The 17,629-nt window shown below is 40.0% G+C and overlaps 2 protein-coding genes across 3 annotated transcripts; one reads left to right on the top strand and one right to left on the bottom strand.

The window, feature by feature from the left end:
• Nucleotides 1-6,538: 6,538 nt before the first annotated feature.
• fabp3 (fatty acid binding protein 3, muscle and heart) lies at nt 6,539-10,685 on the top strand. The gene is made up of 4 exons (XM_042435404.1): nt 6,539-6,747; nt 8,595-8,767; nt 9,820-9,921; nt 10,019-10,685. Exons 1-4 carry the CDS (start codon nt 6,675-6,677, stop codon nt 10,070-10,072), a joined length of 402 nt encoding a protein of 133 aa, XP_042291338.1. The 5' UTR covers nt 6,539-6,674; the 3' UTR covers nt 10,073-10,685.
• A 2,573-nt stretch (nt 10,686-13,258) lies between these two features.
• On the bottom strand, nt 13,259-17,608 carry zcchc17 (zinc finger, CCHC domain containing 17). Of its 2 annotated transcripts, none has more exons than XM_042436239.1 (7): nt 17,520-17,608; nt 16,631-16,809; nt 15,254-15,354; nt 15,054-15,145; nt 14,872-14,972; nt 14,582-14,724; nt 13,259-14,171 (listed from the first exon to the last, which is right to left on the bottom strand). In XM_042436239.1, the coding sequence occupies exons 2-7, from the start codon at nt 16,767-16,769 to the stop codon at nt 13,992-13,994; spliced, it is 756 nt and encodes a 251-aa protein (XP_042292173.1). In that variant the 5' UTR covers nt 16,770-16,809; nt 17,520-17,608; the 3' UTR covers nt 13,259-13,991. The 2 variants fall into 2 exon arrangements, with proteins under 2 accessions (XP_042292173.1, XP_042292174.1); XM_042436240.1 differs by lacking the exon at nt 17,520-17,608 and adding an exon at nt 17,184-17,467.
• Between the last annotated feature and the right edge of the window lie 21 nt (nt 17,609-17,629).

Below are 17,629 nucleotides of genomic sequence, written 5' to 3' on the forward strand. Positions count from 1 at the left end.
CAGCGGTTGCCATGGATACACGTCAAGTTAACGGGAAAAAAAGAACCGGAAGCTACGTTTTGCATTCAAAGTAAATTATTTACGATAACTTAATATTGTGCTGTGGAGGGCTCAGCCACCAAACATCACACTTTTCGAACAAAGTTTTAATTTTCATCAATTACAGATTTCCATGATAGAATCCACCTCCACTCACCGCAAGATGATTGACGATGCTCATCAACTAAGGTTTTATTTTGAACGTTCTGACCGGAAAGTGTTAATTTGTAGTGCTGAAATAGGGTCGAGAGGGCTGATGATGATAGTTTTCAAAAAGGCAGACACTACAGCTGCAAGGGTGCTTCTACCCTTGATGCAAACACGTTATCTTTAGGCAAGCTAAAGCTCAGATCATGTGACCGGATTGATTTGATTTGTTTGGTTTATCCTCAAATAAACTGAGAAAAAGAAACCACATTTTGTAAACAATTAACAGGTATTGCTCTTGTAATATAATATATTGTTGCAGTGGGGTGGGTCACGTGAAGCAGGGTGCGAACTACAGTCAGAGGGGGGCTTGGGTCCTCTTAATAAGATATGAGCTCCCCTGAAAACATGATTGTGAAATTTGGGGGTCTCTAAATTATTGACAATATGCTATTTTAGCCTATTTTTCTGTATCTTCATCATGATGGACCATGCATATAATTAGGCTATTATTGATGTATGATTCGTGCATGAGAGTGATTAATCACTCATTCACTTCAATAAAGATAACAGCATGCATGCTATTTTTGCCATCATCATCCAAGCATGAAGGGACAATATCATAAACTTAACTCACTTTAACTGACACTCACTTGAACCCTGACATGAAAGCAACAGGTGAAACATTCGGCCACGTTATGTGGCCAAAAAGCCACAATATAACTACAATGCATATGTGTTAACGTCCCCACTGAGATATTATATTATACTACACTGCAAAAAAGGAAACTCAAGGAAGCTATAATATTTTAGGACGATTTAACCTTATTTTTTCTTATGAAAGACAAATACTCCTGTCAAGCACCATATGTACTGTAGGCTGTTGGACTTGTGTCAAGGTAACTGGTCTTAATTTGTCTTAGTAAGGTATTCAGTCTGTCAAAGGTCAAATGCCCCCCCAAAATACTTGGAATACAAGATAATAAGCAAATGCAAAAGCATTAGCCTTAAAAACCCACAATATGTTTATATTTGTAAAAAATAAACTCCCTCTTAGGACTAAAAGTCCTTAAATTCTCAGAAACAGTGCCCACGACGTGACTCTGTTGTCCTCATTGGTAGCTACAGCCGCGGTTGACCCATTTTTTATGTGGTAGAGTAAAACAACACTGAATACTCACACAAAACATTCTATATCACAAAGACTGGAACAAACTTGAAGTGAAAAATCGCACTGACAAGAGGGGGAGGGACCACCAGAGACAGTTACCATAGTTTCACTGATGGAATCCAATACTCTGCCTCAAACACACACACTGAAACTTACACACACACACACACAGTGCCCAGTTGATCTTTTAATACACTGCCCCCCATGGTGCTGTCTCCAAGGATACAGTTAATATTGGATCAGGAAACTCTTCCTGCTCCATATCCTGGTCTCATCACTGAGACCCAACTGTCCGCTGGTTTTTAACGTCATTCAACTATTCATCACGTTTTTCCTTATAGTTTAAAGTGGGGTATTTTTCTCTTTGCATATATTTTTGAGGATTTATATACCTTTATTAGAGAGTGATAGTCGGACAGTCAGGGAGAAAGAGATGGGGAATGACGTACAACAAAAAGGTCCCCAGCTGAACTTGAACCAGGGTTGTAGCAATGACATATCAGCACCTTAAATCACCAGGGTGGCCTGTTTTTTCTTCTTTATTAGATCATAGTAAGAATAATTAAGACTTCAGGTGGATTACTGTTGATTATTCTGTCATGTGTTGTGTGTTTGAGGGTCATTTTGTAATTTGGCAGCGCTATTCTCAGCACTGATTCCATTTTGGTGTAGAAAACTTGACTAGATAATAACTTATCAATCTAAAATTTGATCAGTGATGATTTAATTATTGCACTATCTTGCCCACCACTGCCGCATGATTACGAGGTCTGTATTACTAGACGGCAGATATTCTTACAGTGCACTACCAGTATCTGTCCAGCAGAGGAGGAAAGGGGACATCCCAGCAGCCAGACAGGAGTTGCACCCAGGCAGAGTGATCCAGTCAAGGGCTGGAAGAACTATTCAGCTGGATAAACATAAGTCCTATTTATCTTATGAATACATCATAGGTTTATATCTTGAGATTAAGTCCCCAGTTGTATGATACAGATTTCATTCTGACAACTTTTTGTACACTATTGAAATCCCAAAACAGGAAATCTGACTCATTTTGGTGTCCCTCAATAACTACTTGTTTGTGTGTTCCTCTTCTTGTGCTTACTGCTGGCTCACCAGGGAATTTATGGAACAAATCAAGGAATGTGGTCTTAGCCCCATCTGCAGAGGTAACACAGAACGCACACACATAAATACTACTCTGCAGCTGTTCAGTACACGTCGACAACTGCTACAATACCACTCTGGAATAAGGAATAAGGCACCCTATATAAAAGTTGTAACTAAAAGCTTCATAAATGGTTAATAAATGCTTAATAAATCAGTTATAAGACATTAATAAGGGAAACTTTTGGGTTGCCAGGTTGTGAAAAATCCCTTAGTCTGGTATTTATCATACTCAAGCATGATTTATTTGTCTTTTTAACAAGTTCTTTAAAGGAGTAGTTTGACATTTTGTGAAATACGCCGGGTTCAGACAGAGTGCTTTCAATCTTCTCATGTAAGTCTCAGTACGAAAGCCAATAAGCACATTTCTCAAAATGTTGGACTATTACTTTAATTAATCAGGAGGCCCCTCTCCAATGGACCATCAACTTATTTACATCTTAACATTAATGGACTTGATTTATTGTGTAAAAACATTTCATTAGTGACTGATTTAACTGATTTAAAACCTCAGTCTAAGTAGTCATTAATCCTTAAAAAAGTCATGTGTTGCAATTTATTCAAAAAAAACAAAACAGCTTCCAATAAATAAATGCATGCTTGAAATGCTACCATTCATCCTGTAAGCTGAGTCATCCAGACTCATGATGCTGTCCAAGCTTTAACCCCTCTATTCATGCAATCAACTCAACTCAACCTTATTTAATTACACAAACTGCTATAGAAAGGGGGGAGAGAGAGAGTGAGAGCTGATAAGTGTGTTATGATATACGAGTAAAGCTAGACAAATAGGCAGGGAGACTGCAGAGGAAGCAAAATGGATGAAATAATTCATGAAAGGGTGTTTAAGGGAGTGGTAAGATGTCCAGATGTTTATTTAGTTGTATTTTGCACACATGCACATGCACAGGAAAGCCCTACGAAAGCTGGAAGACGAATCAACATTCCTCGGTTTACAGCTCTCCCATTCTCTCAATCTTTTGCTGAACAGGGAATCAACCGAGACCTAACAGCTCTCTGCTTGTGTCAGCTCAATGTATATTGACACACACACACACACACACACCCTCAAACACACACACTTACAGATGCCGACTTAGATAAAGTGTATGTGTTAAGGCCAAACAAGCATGCAGCATTTGCTAGGACAGTATACGGGCTATAATCACGTCTTTGGTCAACAACCACCAACAGCAGTCAAGCCTGGAAAAATTGATTTTGTTGTGTGTACACAGATCAGACAAGTTCAAGTCAATAAAAACTGAGATGAGATAATTACATTCTGCCCAAACAGGATAAAGACATGTAATTGCTCATACGTCAGTGTTAATTCATGTGATAGACAGAGCTTATTTAGCACTACAGTTCAAGGTTTTATCAAGCCGAGCTAAAACATTCTTTATGCATGCTTTATAAATGTACAGAAGAGGGTGTGTGCAGGGGATTTCTTCTAAGAAAATACCAGAGAAAATCCAACTTAATTTGAGTTATGACCACAGTGGCATCCCAGAGCACTATATCTATCATAGGATTGCATAAGATCAAACTCACACCCAGACGCTGAAACACACTTGCACAGCCGCAGGCAGCCTGTGGATATATTCTAGGCCAGGGATGAACGATTTCAACCTTTCACCTCCTCTCTCTCTCTCTCCCTCTCTCTAACCCCGTCTCTCTTTTTCCATGTGTCTGTCTCACACCTGTTTATGTCAAATATCAGGCCGATGCACGCTGCAGATTTGCTCTAGCTCACATGTGTCAATTTAGACATGCTACACCACGAGAGGGGAGGGAGGCCATTGGGGGACAAGGGCAGTGGGACAGGGTATGTAACATGGTGGGATGTGATGTAACAGCATTCACTATTGACTTTTTTCCTCCCCCCGCTTTTTTTTAAGAGCAAAAGAGTGTGTATGTGTTTGTGCGATGGGACAGGGTGTTCATTTTAATGTGTGTTTGAGTTATTACACAACTTCCAGAGATCATCTGACCATCTGCAGATAGGGGAATTTCATCAGACAGAGAGACAGACGGACAACAAGTCAACATTTGGGCTTTTGAATGAAAGCTGCCGTGTATGTGTGTGTGTGTGTCTGTGTATGTGTGTGTGTGCTCTTGTACATCTGTGTTTGTGATGACCAATTTGAGTTTTACCCCCTAAGAGTGAAGAAATCTTTTGCAAGTGAAGACACGTTGGCCTGGCTTCACTTCTTCAAAGGGCTCTTTCAGGATTTTGCATTCAGCTTAAGGGTTATTGTAATTAGTTTACAGGAATAGTTTGGGAGAGGGTTAGATGAGAAGCTTGATACCACTCTCCCATTTGTACGCTAAATATAAAGCTATAGCTATCAGCTGGTTAGTTTAGCTTAGCATAAAGATTGGAAAGTTAGTGCACTCAGCCAAGAAATAGTTGAAGAAATAGAAATAGGCACTTAAACCCCCGTAAAACCAGAATATGTCATTTTTATATTTCTGTTTTTGTACAGATTAAACAAACAAGATATAAAATGTTAACTAGAGTGTTTTAGATTTGGATTTTTGTTACCTTTGGACAGACCAGGCTAGCTGTTTCCCCCTGTTTCCAGTCTTTATGCTAAGCTAAGCTAATCAAACACACATCAATCTTCTCATCTCAACACTTGGCAAGGAAATGAATAAGCATATTTCCCAAAATGTTGAACTACTCTTTTAAGATAAGGTTTGGAGGTAGACGTGTAGTCATGGTGGTTTACTACACATTTGGCGTGCTAGCGAGCATGTACCTCACCAGAGTTGGAACTGACTCAAAAAAAATACAGTTCCCATATTTATCGCAATGTTTGCAACTGTGTGGTTCACTGGTGTAACAAATGTAATACTGTAATAGTTTTTGGGCAATCATGGAGCTGTGTGTCACAGAGGAAAAAGCTATTTAAGGCTTGCAATTCTTGTTCAGCAATTCATTGATGATTATAGTCTTTTTATTATAGAACAACGCCAGTCTTCTCCTTTCATTAAAACTTTTTTTTTTGTTAAAGTTATTGTAAGTCTCCAGGGAATTAATTAAGTCAGTGTAATATCCTCCTTACATGACAAAGACAAGTTAACATGTGCAAAATACTCACTGTGGTGATACACTAACCTTCCCAAACCCTTATCTCTGCACTCATGCCTGCTGCTCACTCTGCCACCACATGCATGTATGTTTACAAGTGGGCGCACAACACACACACACACACACACACACACACACAGTTTTTTATCACCTTTTTTTCTCTTTGGCAGGCCATATTGAGGTCAGTAAAAGTCAAACAAGTGCAAAACCAGACCACAGAAGAGAAAAGAAGTGAGAAAAGAAGAGGGTCAGAGAGGACTGCCATGACATTCTCTTCAACCTTCAGCCCCCACCCCCGCACAAAAAAATCTATCAACCATATCCCCCCCCCCCCTCCCGTTAACCCCCCTCAGGCTCAATCTGTTTTTCTTCTCTTTCTCTCTCTGACAGCGGGGGCCTGTTCATCAACCCCTCCCTTCTCCTCCTCCCCCCTCTTTTCTTTACTCTGCCTTTTATTCTCCTAAGCCCGGGTGTCTTTACGGAGGCCCTGTTGTTCCCTCTGATCCTCCCTCTCTCACTCTTTCTCAGCTTTTTCTCATACGTTCAAATTTAAAGATTACAAATGCTTTACTGCACTGTACTACACATACAACTACATTGCTATACATAGAATACTATAGAGAAAAAACAAACGGATGCAACCAAATCATTCACAAACTTCACATTCAAATATACTTTATTTGCATGGTGGCTATTTTTGCATAAAACATGTATATCACACTCCTTGTCTCTCTCTCTCTCTCTCTGTCCTGTCTCTCCCTGTCTCTCCATCCCTCCCACCCCTCAACACCTCCCTCCTCCCTCCTCCCCTGCACTCTCCGCACACCCTGATGACATCACGAACAGCCGGTATAAATCCAGCCAGTAAGATCACAGCACAGCCTGTGGTGCTGACTACTCTCGCGCTCGCTCTCTCTCCCCCTCTCTCTCTCTATCTCTCTCTCTCTTCTCTCGCTCCCTCGCTTTCCTGCCTCTCTCTCTCTCTCTCTCTCATACACACACACACACACCCTGACACAGTCTATCGCACCCTCATTCCTCCACACTGCTGCAGACATGGCTGAGGCTTTCGTTGGCACATGGAACCTCAAGGAGTCCGAGAAATTTGATGAATACATGAAGGAGCTGGGTAAGTGTGCTTTTTTGTGTGTACAATGTGTGCATGGGAGTGACTGCGCATGCGTGTGTAACAGGAGAGGATGCAGTGCCGCCAGAGCTGCATGTGAGCACATGTGAAAATGGGGTTGAAGGAAGATAAACGCATTGTGTGTGTGTGTGTGTGTTTGAACAGTTGAAGCAGCTGTTACTGCAGGGCGTGGGAAATGTAAAAAGGCAGAGGGGGACAATGAATGGGTAAATAAAGGAGGAACCAAGATAGAGAATGAAAATAGAGAAAACATATGTAGAAGATGAAGAGGAAGAAGAAGAAGGGTGGGGAAGGGGAAGAGAGACAGAGAAAGAGAAGAAGGAGAAGAAAGCGGGAGAAGATGGGAATCAGAGGGGGAGGAGAGGAGGAAGGGTGGTTGACCGCATGGCCTATGTGCTGGGAACGAGGGAGGGGCTCTCCTTTAGTGGAGGAAAGAAAATCAACCCCACTGTGAGAAACTCTGAATGGTCAGCAACTGGCATTCACACACACACACACACACACACACACACTTGAGCGTAATGTGGGTGACCTTAGCTGAAAGCTGTTCATTGTTTGCGGTCATGGGAGGGGTTGAATATTAAGATGGTCTCAGTGCCATAGAGTTATCGGGAGACGAGAATGTGCAGATAAAGTGGATTTCAAAATATCTCTCTCACACACACACACACACATAGTTTAGTGTGTGTGTGTGTGTGTGTGATGGGGCCAGGTGCACAGACTTTTACAACCGTGAAGAATGACACTAAAATATTTGACTTTGTGAGTTTGTGTGTGTGTGAGAGATTCACACTCAGTGACCTCAGAAACACATTATCATTGACCTGTCTGCTCCGGTCACCATAGAAACCAGAGACCCTTCAACCTCTGACCCCAATCCTCTCGATCAATGAGGCGTCTGCACACACACACACAGACACACAAAGGGATTTTTTTGTCGCATTGATTGTGGGGAAAAGAAGCTGTTTTGGCTCTTGGAGATTAACTGTATTGTCAGCCTGAAAAAGAGCAGATATGCTATCTTGTCTAAAAAAGGGTGTGACTCATCATTATCCACTGAAATGAACTCTCCTGATCAATCATACCGTCACACACGTGTGTGCATACACACCCACCCTAAAAACAAAGCCAAGTTATAATTTTTATGATATGCGTGCCCAGACAGGCACTCAGGTCAACGAGACCCTGCAGTGTTTGAAGAACATGCTGCGGGTTTGGACAGTAGACAAACAGAGATTAGAGAATGACAGTTGAAGGAGACTCAAAGGGCAAATCCATGACTACTGTTCGCAACTTTTCTCAAAATACACCCTTCCATACCTCCAACCTGGGTATATTAATCATTTACAGCAGTTTATAAATGAATGAAAACATTCAGCAGCGTTTCAGCACATATAAATTAAGGACTCACGGGATGTTGGTTGATCAGTTCACCACTTGTTATAGAGTGAAATATCTCAACAGTTTTCATATGGATTATTATTAAATTAGGTGCAGATATTCATGTAGCTCAGAGGATGAATCCTACTGACTTTGGTGATCCTCTGACTTTTCATCTAGCAGCAGGTCAAAGTTTAATTAGTCTAATGTGGCCAAATACCCGCAAAACCATTGACATTCGCATTAGCCTCAAGTGTATATTGTATTTACTGCTAATTTGCATGTAGCTTAGTTTAGCTAAGAACAGTTGAGGGAAGGTGTCGGTTTGTTTGATCTGTTAATTGGGTTTGTTTGATCTGTTCATCTGTTCAAGGCAACAATGTCCATATAAACCCCCTCACCCCTCCCTCCCCAAACACATTACTCATGTGTCTTTGTTTTTTCTTCAGGTGTTGGTTTTGCTACACGTAAAGTGGGCAACCTGACCAAGCCCACCACTATTATCGCAGTGGACGGCGACAAAGTGACGGTGAAGACTCAGAGCACCATTAAGAACACAGAGCTCAACTTCAAGCTGGGAGAGGAGTTTGACGAGACCACCGCCGACGACAGGAAGGTCAAGGTGAGAAGTCAGGATCACAAATGCTGAAGGGCAAAACCTCCAGTTATAATTTTACAACGTTTTTCTTTGATAAATAAGGTTTTAAGTGGCTTTTTTTTAAGAACATCAGTCACCTCAAAACCCACTAATACACTTTGAAAAATAGAAAAGTATCCAAAAATATACAACAGTGATAACAGTCATGAGGATGATGGATAGCTACAAAAACAAAGCTACCGTTCTTATTTTGAACTTTCAGAGGTGGAGGTGGGTCAGGAAGGTCAGGGGTGGGAGGTGATGGTCAGAGAAGACGGTTTGGCCATAATGTGGAAACATAAAATGGGATCGAAGCCACAGCTACCTCACCTAAAACCTAAAAAGAAAAACGAGAGCAGTTGAGGCTATACTTGTTGGAAATAAGCCGCACACAGGCTGGAAATGTCCTTGTTTCTGGGTCATTGTGAGTCAAATCAATTCTCAGTCAGAGTCAAAACTCTGCATACACAAAATGTGCAGAGCTGATGCAAAACAGCTTCAGGGAGATATTTCTTAAATACTAAAAATATCAAAAGTACATGACACTATGTAAGTTTTGAAAGAAGCAATAACAAATTCTTCCCCCTACAAATGAAAAGCACCTTTACTCATTTTGATACATGCAGGGGGTTTTGCTGCTACAGCTTCACTTAGTCTGGTATGATCAGTGGCTAATATTAGAAAAGTTTAGACAAGATTTAGCGATTTAACTTCTTGATTTGTGCTACATTTGACCATTTTCCATCATTTGTTTTACCTGTAAACCCCCCCCTCCCACCCCCCAAAAAAACAGAAGCTGCCAAGTAACTATAGCTGTCAAATAAGCTTAGTGGAGTACATTAGTCTCTGAAAAGTAAAGAAGTATAAGGATAATTAAATGAAAAAGTACTTTGAAAATTGTGTTACAGTTAATACAGTTTTTGAGTAAATACACCTACATTCTAGCAGTGGACCAAACATTCCTCAGTCATGGGATGATGTGATCTTGTATGTACACTTGGGGTAATTAACTCCGTTTTTCTCTGTTTCTGCTTCAGTCCCTTGTGACAATAGACAACGGGAAGATGGTGCACATACAGAAGTGGGACGGCAAAGAGACCAGTCTGGTCCGGGAAGTCAGTGGAAACGCTCTCACACTGGTCAGTGCTCGAACAAAATTCATACGTGTGTGCATTTCTGCGTTTATGTGTGTGTGCATTTTGTTGTATTTAAACTTTCCTTCTCTCTCCATCACAGACACTCACACTCGGAGATGTCGTCTGCACACGTCGCTATGAGAAGGCAGAGTAAAGCAACACTGAGACCCCCCTCCTCTTTCTACCTTACATCAACTGAAGCCTTGCAACCCCCTAAACTCCTTATAACACCATCTCACACCAAGCAAACCCCTAATACGGGTGATGCTGATCCCCCCAATGTCCCTTCTTCCTCTATGCTCAGTATTAACGTTGCTGCTGACCGTGACCTCACCCCCAGTGTTTTCTCCCCGTCTTTCTCTTTATACTGTCGTTCCTTCTACTGTAAGAAACACTGAATAAATTCCAATGATTTGTTGTTGTTTTCTCTTTAAATGTCCAGGAGCCACATGCATAAAGCTATGTAGATGAAATATACCTTTATATTTCATCTCCTCCTCATCACTTAACCCTCAGATCGCTTTAGACGCCTGGTCTGAAGAGTGTGTGAGGTGCGCACATTCAATTTTTATAAATACCAGTTTATGTGCAGGAAATAGTGTATGCATGTGGCCCCAGGTCTGCATTTTTCTTTTTTTTAGAAAATGAGTTATTATGCATGTGATAAACCTGGAACAGTGTTTGAATTTAAAAGTTTGACTATTGACACCTGAAAAAATAACAATAAAAACGTCCAAAATGTTGGACAAACTGAGAATACTATGAAATTGCTCCAGCTTGGTTTTCTTTCCCCCCTTGAGACGCTAACAGGGACCCTGAAGTCTACAAACACTGAAATGAACAAATATCCTTCAGGGACATTTCACATTATTCTCGTCTGTTGTGTAAGTTTAACTCAGCGAACTTCAGCCAAAGGATGTTGTAAAAATTAGAGTCACTGTCATGAGTACAGAGGTGAACTTTCAGAGTTTGGTGATCTTGAAACAGTTCCAGTCTGAGCCATAGTTGCATCTACAAGCTAAAGAGTTCAGTAGTGCAACTCAATTGTACACATCGGAATGGATCCAAAGAGTGTGACCACAGTTTCCATCACACATGGCTTCACAGGGACTCACATGGAGGTTAATTATAAATCCTGTGTGTATTTATACGAGTGTGTGTCTTGCTTTTGCCCTGGCTAGATGAGGGGAAAGTTTCGTTAAAGCTTGAACTAGGTGCGCGGCTACTGTGTCCTGTACTTGCACATGACGTGTGTGCTTTCTAAATTGGGATCATTCCTTCCCACAGTAGATAGGTGTCATATGTTAGCATCAGACTGCCAAGTAGAGGCAGGGTGAAGGGGTCAAAGGGCTCAGGATGAGTCAGGGTATCTTTGAAATCACCCTGAGCTGAAATGATATCCAAATAAATTTAAATGATGTTTATAGCCTTCTTGTATCATAACTATATCCATATATTTATATCAATGAGGAAAGTAAACACACAGATAGCAAGTGAGGAGAAAAGTTGAACTACATACAGTATAAATAGATTAAATTAATGGATAAACTGTTGAAACGTTGAGCTTCTGCCACACCAAGAGTTAATATGAATGACCAAACCAATTTAAACAAAGAAACAAAGCCTGAACAATAATTCCAGGATATCCTCAATGTCTCTGCGGGGAAAACTAAAGAACATTTCCACGAATCCTCCCATCCCATCTGTTGAAGGAGTATGATGGAGATGTGTTTGAGCCACAGCTGTTGGAGTCTGTCCAATAAAAAAAGTTGTGAAAGACTGATATTAAAGACCAAAAATCTTACTAATTACATGCATAAAAGTGCATATTAGGAAACTAAACAAGTATTACTAAACAAGTAGTACACATATACTCTTAAAAAAAGTGGGAACAATTGTGCCGTATGAACCCACTCTTATTTCAAGAAGACATTCATATCAATAAACAGCAAACACATCAAACAACTTCATTAAATTGTTTCATTTGAAAATTAATTCTAGACCTTCTTAGTCTAAAAAAGAACTTAAGAGAGCTTTCAACTACATGTCATAATCTTTATCAGCAGATGGAGTTCGCAGAAGATTGTGAGGTGTAGTGGAAAATTTTGAGAAAAAAAAAACTAGAAAGTAGAGCTTTAGTTAAGTTTTTTCATGAAACAAATTAATAAAATCAGGTGACAATGTTTTAAAGGTAAAAATCCAAATACAATTTGTGTTGGAGCAGGTATTCACGTCACCTTCCTTGCACTATGTAGTTTATTTCAAACATTTAACCCTGATTTTATAAATCAACGCTCATCTGTAAAAGAATTAGTTTGATATTTTGAGAAATGTGCTTATTGGTGCTCTGGAAACATCTTCACCAACACCTACGTGATATAACATGTTAATGTGTGAGTTTTAGAAGTGCTGCTGGGCTGATATTGTTACCGTTTACCTCTTGTTTACAGTCATTATGCTAAACTAAGCTAACCGACCTCTGGCTGTAACCTTATATTTAAAAGACAAATACGTGAGTGGTAATGATCCTCTTCATCAACAACAAAAACTCACCGCCTGAAGGCCAATAAGCATATTTCACAAAATGTCAAACCATCTTCAGGTTTGTTTTGTTTTTTTTCCAAATCGTTCCAACACAATCTACAAGGATCCATAAATCAGGTATTCACCTATTGGCAGCAGAAAGGCTACATGTTTCAAGGATATACTGTAAAAACCCTTCAGATCCCTCAAGGTCAAATCAAACATTGTAATACAAGCCGAACAAATACGCAGATTCCACTTGTTAACTTTTTATGTTCTGCGGTTATATTCAGATTATTGCAAAAATGCAACACAAGCTCACACTTGTTCAGGCTTCAGGGTCATGCTAAATGTTCAACAGGTCTTATTAAAGTCAGGAATTTAATTAATTAGAGTCCTGAGACTGACCAAAGAAGTGGAGTCACTACCAGTGGAGTGCACTGGAGTCGTGTCAGACCACTACAGCTGGAAAAAAATCTCATTGCACAATCTGACAAGTTGAAGTTTAGAAACTAGGTTGAAACAAAACAAACAACGTGTCGATTCCCTCGTGTTGCCTCATCGTGTCTCACATTGACGAGCAGTTTATCTTTTAAAAGTCTGTCCACTTTGTGCCAATTTTGACCTCATGGGACATGACCCTGCCACGAGACATCTACTTCACATGAAAACATAAACTCAATATGACCCTGTGGTAGAGCACACCCAACCTGAGAATTTCTAATGTACGTGTGTGTGTGTGTGTGTGTGTGTTTTTGTCCCCCAGGGGCCGACTTTTATAGAAACATTATGAGTTCAAAGTCCAGGAACAAAGACATCAAGAGGCATTTTTTTTACATTTACAAATAAAAAACATGCTTTAATGGAATTAACAGTCGACATGCAGGAAGGGGGATATGTGTGTGTGTGTGTGTTGTGAGCAGACCCTGGAGGTAAGATACACAAACACACACATGTATGTACATGGAAGAACACAATAAGCAGTGGACAACTTCAGGATATCACCATAGCTTGGGCTTCCTGTCACGCTTATTTGGGCTGCATTACACTTCCTGTTTGTGTCTTTACTACTTCCTATGTGTGTGTGTGTGTGGCTTTCTCTGTGTTGAATATTTCCAGGATTTCATGTCAGAACCCCCCCAGAGTCGGCTTTTCGGTCCTCGTCTGCCTAATTGATTCCCCAGATCATAAGAAACTGGATAGCTGTAAACAATATCTGGATTTCAAGAGGGAAAGCCACTTGCTGTCATATTGCTTACACCTCTCTGGTTACGTATGATCATGTGTAAACCCCTCCTCCTGTTAGGTTATTTCAGGGCAAGTGCCTCCTGATTTGTTAAGAGTTGTCAAGTGGACTTGATGTATTTCTAATTATATAAGGAGATAATAAGCACTTTCCTCACTTAAATGGATGAAGGTTTCTATAATAAGATGATTGATGGAGAGTTTATTAAAAGATGGAAGTCTGCCTGTTGCTAACCACTTCCTCTTTTGCGTCTGTCTGATAGCTGCAGTGTGTGTGACTGTAGATGTGCAGTGGTGCGGCTGTCTCATCTGTGTTTGTGAGATTTGTGTTTTTTGTGTTTCTTCTTCTTTTTGTCCTCTCTGTCGTGAGTGTGGTCGCGCCGCTTCCTCTTGGATTTGCACTCGTCGCTGCTGCTGCCGCTGCCGCTGCTGTCGCTGTCCGACTCCTTCCTCTCCCTCTTCCTCTTCTTCTTCATTTTCTTCTCCTGAAGGATAAACAACATGGCAAGACAAATGTGTCAATGAAGAGGCGATTGTTGTGTTGTGTGGCAAGAAAAGGAACTTGAACGATGATTCTGCAAAAATGCGTTAAAAAAAAAGCAGACAGCTGTTTCCTAATACTCAAAATGACCACACATTATTTGTCATTTTACCGGCACTTAACCATTATGTATTCTTCCTAACGCCTTTTTTGACAGTTCTCACAAAACTCTCTTGAATCTTTCTGAGTAAAGCAATCACAAATATATATAGTGTCATCCTGCTCGGATATGTGTGGGTTGTTGCATCAGATGACTCAGAGTCGAGACACAGAAGAAGAAAGGTGCAGGAGAACTACACACGCACAAAAAAAGGAAGTGAGAACTTCTTGAGAAATTAACTGACAAATATTAACCTTCTTTTTCTTTTTCTTTTTGTCTGAGCCTTGCTGAGGTGCGACCGAAGGTGTCTGCTGCTGCTGTGGCTCTTCATCGTCCTCCTCTGGCAAAAGAGCGTATTGCAAGCCCGGAGCAGAGAAACAGTCCTTTGTAAAGTGACCTGAAAAGAGTAATGATCTATTCAAGCAACTGCACACATTTAAAGTGATTTACAATAAATATCCCAGTGGAGAAAAAAACACTCTGCCTCTCTTGTATTTTGCGGTTTTAATCATTGACAGTTGTATCGCTCATATTGTTGTCGTACCTTTGCAGCCGCACTTTGAGCATGTTGTGTTGAGTACAGCGTCCAGTGTTATCCTGTTGCCAGAGTGGTCTTTAAAATTCCTACGTCGCCTCGCATCTTGCCTGCAAACACACACAGATGAGTAGAACACACACCCGTACACGCACAGTCACACATTCGTCTTAAAAACAGTAAACACTTACTCTGCCATAACGTTGTTAGGATCCAAGTCCCGCCCTGTTCCCTGATTGACAGCTTTCATTGAGAAGGACAACTTCACCTTTTCTCCTTGAATCTGAGAGGCAGAGGGCAGAGCTTCAGTCATCCTGCTCTGACACTGAATGCTACATACATACTTTGTGTGTGTCTATGTATATGTGTGTGTGTGTGTGTGTGTTGTTACCTCTCTCCCAATGACTTTAATCCACACCTTTTCCCCCACATCGACAATCTCTGAGGCATTCTCAACCCGTGATGCTGACATCTCACTCACATGTACCAGGCCTGTATGTGTAAGGAAGATATAGTTAATATATTGAGCTATAAAACACATAAAAAATTAGGAGAAATTACCAGCAAAAGATTTAGACACACAAATACATCTTTGTAGTCCTGACGATGAAATTCATGCCGTCATTCTGTCAAGACGTGAAGACCGCAGCGTTCTGCTTTCTGACCATTAAAAACCAGTTGAACCGAGAAAGTTTGTTCACACGACATGAATGCTGACTCACAACTCAAGGGATATAACTTTAAAAAGTAATTTCTTGCTAAAATCTTTCTTTAATCATAAACTGGTTCTGTTGTACAGAAATATTAAATAAAACACAACAATGTCATCTGCTTCTCAGCATTTCAGGTGTTGAATTTGTCCCGTTAATCTTGGCTCAGTTCGCCCTCCAGTGGTTGAAATGAGCAGCTGGTGTTCAGATGGACATACAGGTCAAAGACAACTGTGCCAAAATAAATCATTTGGTTAAGAAACAGTAACTTTAGTATAAATATAAATTTGAGACATTCCGTTACATCAATCTGTTCTTCTTTTTACCATCTCAGCCCAACCTCAAACCTTTCCGACTCTTCCCTTCTCTACATGCACATTATCTTGGATTTTTGACACAGTATCCAGGAAAAAACCTCAAATTAAACTTAACAGTGATTATGTTTAAAAAATATGTTTACATATTAAAAAAAAACCTTGGCTTGCATTGTAATATTTATCCTTCCAGATGATCTACTTTACATTGCCTCATACCCTCAAATTGCAGGATGTTGGTTACTGTCTCTTAAACAATCGAAAGAGGAAATTCTGTGGAAATGTTAAAATCCAAACCCAAGACCTGTCTGTTCCTTTTCTAATACAACTTGCACTCTATATTTCATCATCATCATCAGGGGTGCCAGCTGTTTCCTGCGTCCTTTGCACTCACCTTGAATTGCTTTTGGCTCTGGTCAAAGTCACAAATCTGACACAGTGTTTCTACCTGGCAGTGGATGCAGATGCTGGCTTAACATCTGTCTGCCACGGTATGTTTCCTCTGTCTTATAGTTTGTTTTTTTTAATCATTACCCATGTTACATTAGATTTTACTGTTTTGTGTCAACACCTATTACACACCTTTTTTGCCTTAAAAAGGTTTTCTTGATTTATGCTCCCGTTACTCACTAATCTGTCTTGTGTTCTTTTAGGCTTCCTATTAGTCAGTTTCCTTCTGTGATCATTTCCTTCTGATTAGTTAGATCATTTTAAGTAAATAAAAAAATGTCAGTTCCCACTCACCTTCCTTCTTGTATCCTGGCAGGCGGACAAAAGCTCCATAGGTCTGCACAGAGACCACCTCTCCCTTGGAAATACAGTACAGTGGTGGCAGACCGTCCAGTCCAGCAGGTTCTTGTGCTGGGCCATCACTGTCAGACATTATCTCAGTGGAGGTAGATCATCGGTATCTTTAGGTGAATCTAGAAGATTGATAATGAAACATATTTCATTATTTATAGTCCTGTGTGTTGAATATATATATATATATATATATATATATATATATATATATATATATATATATATATATATATATATATATATATATATATAAAGTGCTACAGTATCAATAACATAACACAACACAACATAAAGAATATAATAATAATAATAATAATAATAACAACAACAACATGAACAAGCCTTCCCTAGTAGAAAGGTTTTTGGCCTTTTTTTGTAATTTTATATGTATATTTGTTTAAATAAAGATTTTTAAAAAAATAAGTAGAGACCTCCTAACAGCTTTAGAGGGACCTCAACACATTAACAGATATTTCATTCATAATTTTCCTACTTTTTGAAATTTCAAAAGCATCTGATTTAATCTTTCCTCTCTTCTGCAGTATTATTCTTTCTCATGAGGCTCACGGGGATAAAATATAGCTGGTTTCCGTGTCTCGATTTGTTTGAGATAAAAAAAAACTGCCGAAAGACTTTGAATAGTAGCATCGATGCTAATGTTAGCTACATTAAAGCATTGTGCGCCACTTTGCAAACAAGGTTCAAAAGACAAAAACACATAAACAGCTAAATTAATCCGTGCAAAAAATTGAAACACGTTCTATGACGATCAAACATTACGCAGGGTAACACAAAGTCAGTGGAACATATAAAATAAACATGATATTACCTTTCGTTGTAGCAGCGCTAGCTTCGGTTTTACATCCGGTGCAACTCAGTTCGACAACAACCCAAGTAACCAATCATCGCATCCGGTGCAAATCTCGACCAATCAGACGT

This window comes from Thunnus maccoyii, chromosome 15, assembly GCF_910596095.1.
Source record: "Thunnus maccoyii chromosome 15, fThuMac1.1, whole genome shotgun sequence".
NCBI lineage: Eukaryota > Metazoa > Chordata > Actinopteri > Scombriformes > Scombridae > Thunnus > Thunnus maccoyii.

What these genes read in the sequence shown, in the direction of transcription:
- fabp3 (XM_042435404.1), top strand. Translation starts at nt 6,675, where the DNA reads ATGGCTGAGGCTTTCGTTGGCACATGGAACCTCAAGGAGTCCGAGAAA. An exon ending in TGAATACATGAAGGAGCTGG is followed by an intron (nt 6,748 to 8,594) that starts GTAAGTGTGCTT and finishes TTTTTTCTTCAG; the next exon opens with GTGTTGGTTTTGCTACACGT. An exon ending in CCGACGACAGGAAGGTCAAG is followed by an intron (nt 8,768 to 9,819) that starts GTGAGAAGTCAG and finishes TTTCTGCTTCAG; the next exon opens with TCCCTTGTGACAATAGACAA.
- zcchc17 (XM_042436239.1), bottom strand. Translation starts at nt 16,769, where the DNA reads ATGTCTGACAGTGATGGCCCAGCACAAGAACCTGCTGGACTGGACGGT. An exon ending in TTAAAGTCATTGGGAGAGAG is followed by an intron (nt 15,146 to 15,253) that starts GTAACAACACAC and finishes TCTGCCTCTCAG; the next exon opens with ATTCAAGGAGAAAAGGTGAA. An exon ending in AAAAGAAAAAGAAAAAGAAG is followed by an intron (nt 14,172 to 14,581) that starts GTTAATATTTGT and finishes TTTATCCTTCAG; the next exon opens with GAGAAGAAAATGAAGAAGAA.